Source organism: Terrapene carolina, unplaced genomic scaffold, assembly GCF_002925995.2.
Source record: "Terrapene carolina triunguis isolate 2854851 unplaced genomic scaffold, T_m_triunguis-2.0 Scaffold22285, whole genome shotgun sequence".
Lineage (NCBI taxonomy): Eukaryota > Metazoa > Chordata > Testudines > Emydidae > Terrapene > Terrapene triunguis.
Genome location: NW_020686636.1, coordinates 1 through 1,554, shown reverse-complemented (window position 1 = coordinate 1,554; position 1,554 = coordinate 1). Strand labels below are relative to the sequence as shown.

General features: G+C 70.6%; 1 protein-coding gene across 1 annotated transcript; it reads left to right on the top strand.

The window, feature by feature from the left end:
* Positions 1-112: 112 nt before the first annotated feature.
* LOC115271456 (rho guanine nucleotide exchange factor 3-like) lies at positions 113-1,242 on the top strand (the record flags this gene model as incomplete). Its single annotated transcript, XM_029913982.1, has 3 exons — positions 113-223; positions 432-508; positions 985-1,242. Coding segments are annotated over exons 1-3 (417 nt in total), but the record flags the coding sequence as incomplete, so codon positions are not given.
* Positions 1,243-1,554: the final 312 nt, after the last annotated feature.

Sequence of the window (1,554 nt, the reverse complement as noted above, 5' to 3'; positions counted from 1 at the left end):
TTTGGGGGCTGTGGGGGGCGCTGTGCTGTGGGGGGATTTGGGGGGGCTATGGGGGGATTTGGGGGTGCTGTGCTGCAGGGGGACTGGGGGGGCTGTGTGGGGCGCTCTCACCCCTGCCCCTTGCAGAACTACTACGAGCCGATGCTGACGCTGGCCATCCTGCCGAAGGCCGAGCTGCGCGAGATCTTCGGGACCCTGGATTCCCTGGCCCCGCTGCATGAAGGTACAGCCTAGGGGGAGACTCCCTGCCCCATGGATGGGGGGAGGGTGGGAGCCCACTTTGCTGCTATTTCCCCCCCCCCCCCCGCACTGGCGCCCGCTGCAGGAGGCTGCTCCCCCTACGACTGCTGCATCTCGGCCAGCGGGAAGCGCAGCTCCCTGCCCGGGGGGGACGGGGGGGACCCCTGCACTGACCCCCCCCCCCTTTGCAGACTTGCTGGGACGGCTGATGGGTCTGAGGCAGGAGGACGGGACGGTGCCTGAGCTGGGACCCACCCTGCTGGACTGGGTAAGGGCCGAGGGGGGGGAGGCTGGGGTCAATGGGGGGAGGCTGACATCTATGGGGCTGGGGATGTTAGGAGGGGGGAGCAGGGGGTTGTGGGAGGAGCTATGGGGAGGGGGATGGGCATGGGGGGCTGAGGGGAAGGACAAGGGGGCTGGGAGGAAGGAAGTGGGGAATGCTTGGGGGGGCATTGGGTGGGAGATGGGCAGGAGGGAATGGGGGAGGGGTTGGGGACCAGGAATGGGGAGATCTGAGGAGGGCAGGACCCCCCCAGGGCGGGAGAAGAGGGTGGGGCGAGGGGTTTCCCCCTGGCTGGGCAGTGGGGCTCTGTCTGTTGTGGGGGGAGGTGTAACAGGACACCCCAGCTCCGCCTGGGAGTGGGGGATGGGGACCCCTGGCCTGGTGCGTGTGGGTGCCAGGAACGGGGAACCCCCAGAGCGCAGGCTGTGACTGGCTCCCTGTGTCGTCGTCCCCCCCTGCAGTTGCCCAGGTTGCAGGCCTACGAACCCTACTGCTGCCACCAGGTGTGGGCCAAGGCGCGGCTGGACAGCCGGAAGCGGGAGCCGGCCGTGGGGGAATTCCTGCGCCTCTGCCAGGAGTCGGCCTTCAGCCGCAAGCTGGAGCTGTGGAGCTTCCTGGACCTGCCCCGCAGCCGCCTGGTCAAGTACCCGCTGCTGCTGCGGGAGGTGCTGCGCCAGACGCCCCCCGAGCACCCCGACCACGGGGCCCTGCAGCGGGCGGTGAGCGCCGGGGGGGGAGGGAGGGTTCATGCCACAAAGAGGGGGAGGGGGGGCAGAGGGTCCCCGTGCTCCCCGCAGGGAGGGGATGGGCCCCGTGGGGGGGGCAGAGGGTCCCCGTGCACCCTGCAGGGAGGAGGTGGGTCCCGTGGGGGGGCAGAGGTCCCCATGTGCCCTGCAGGGAGGGGTGGGCACCGTGGGGAGGACAGAGGGTTCCCGAGCCCCCCGCAGAGACAGGCGAGGACCCTGCTGACCTGTGACCCGGGGCGGGGGGGCAGGTGGCCCTGGCCCAGGACCTGGTGGGGCTGATCAACA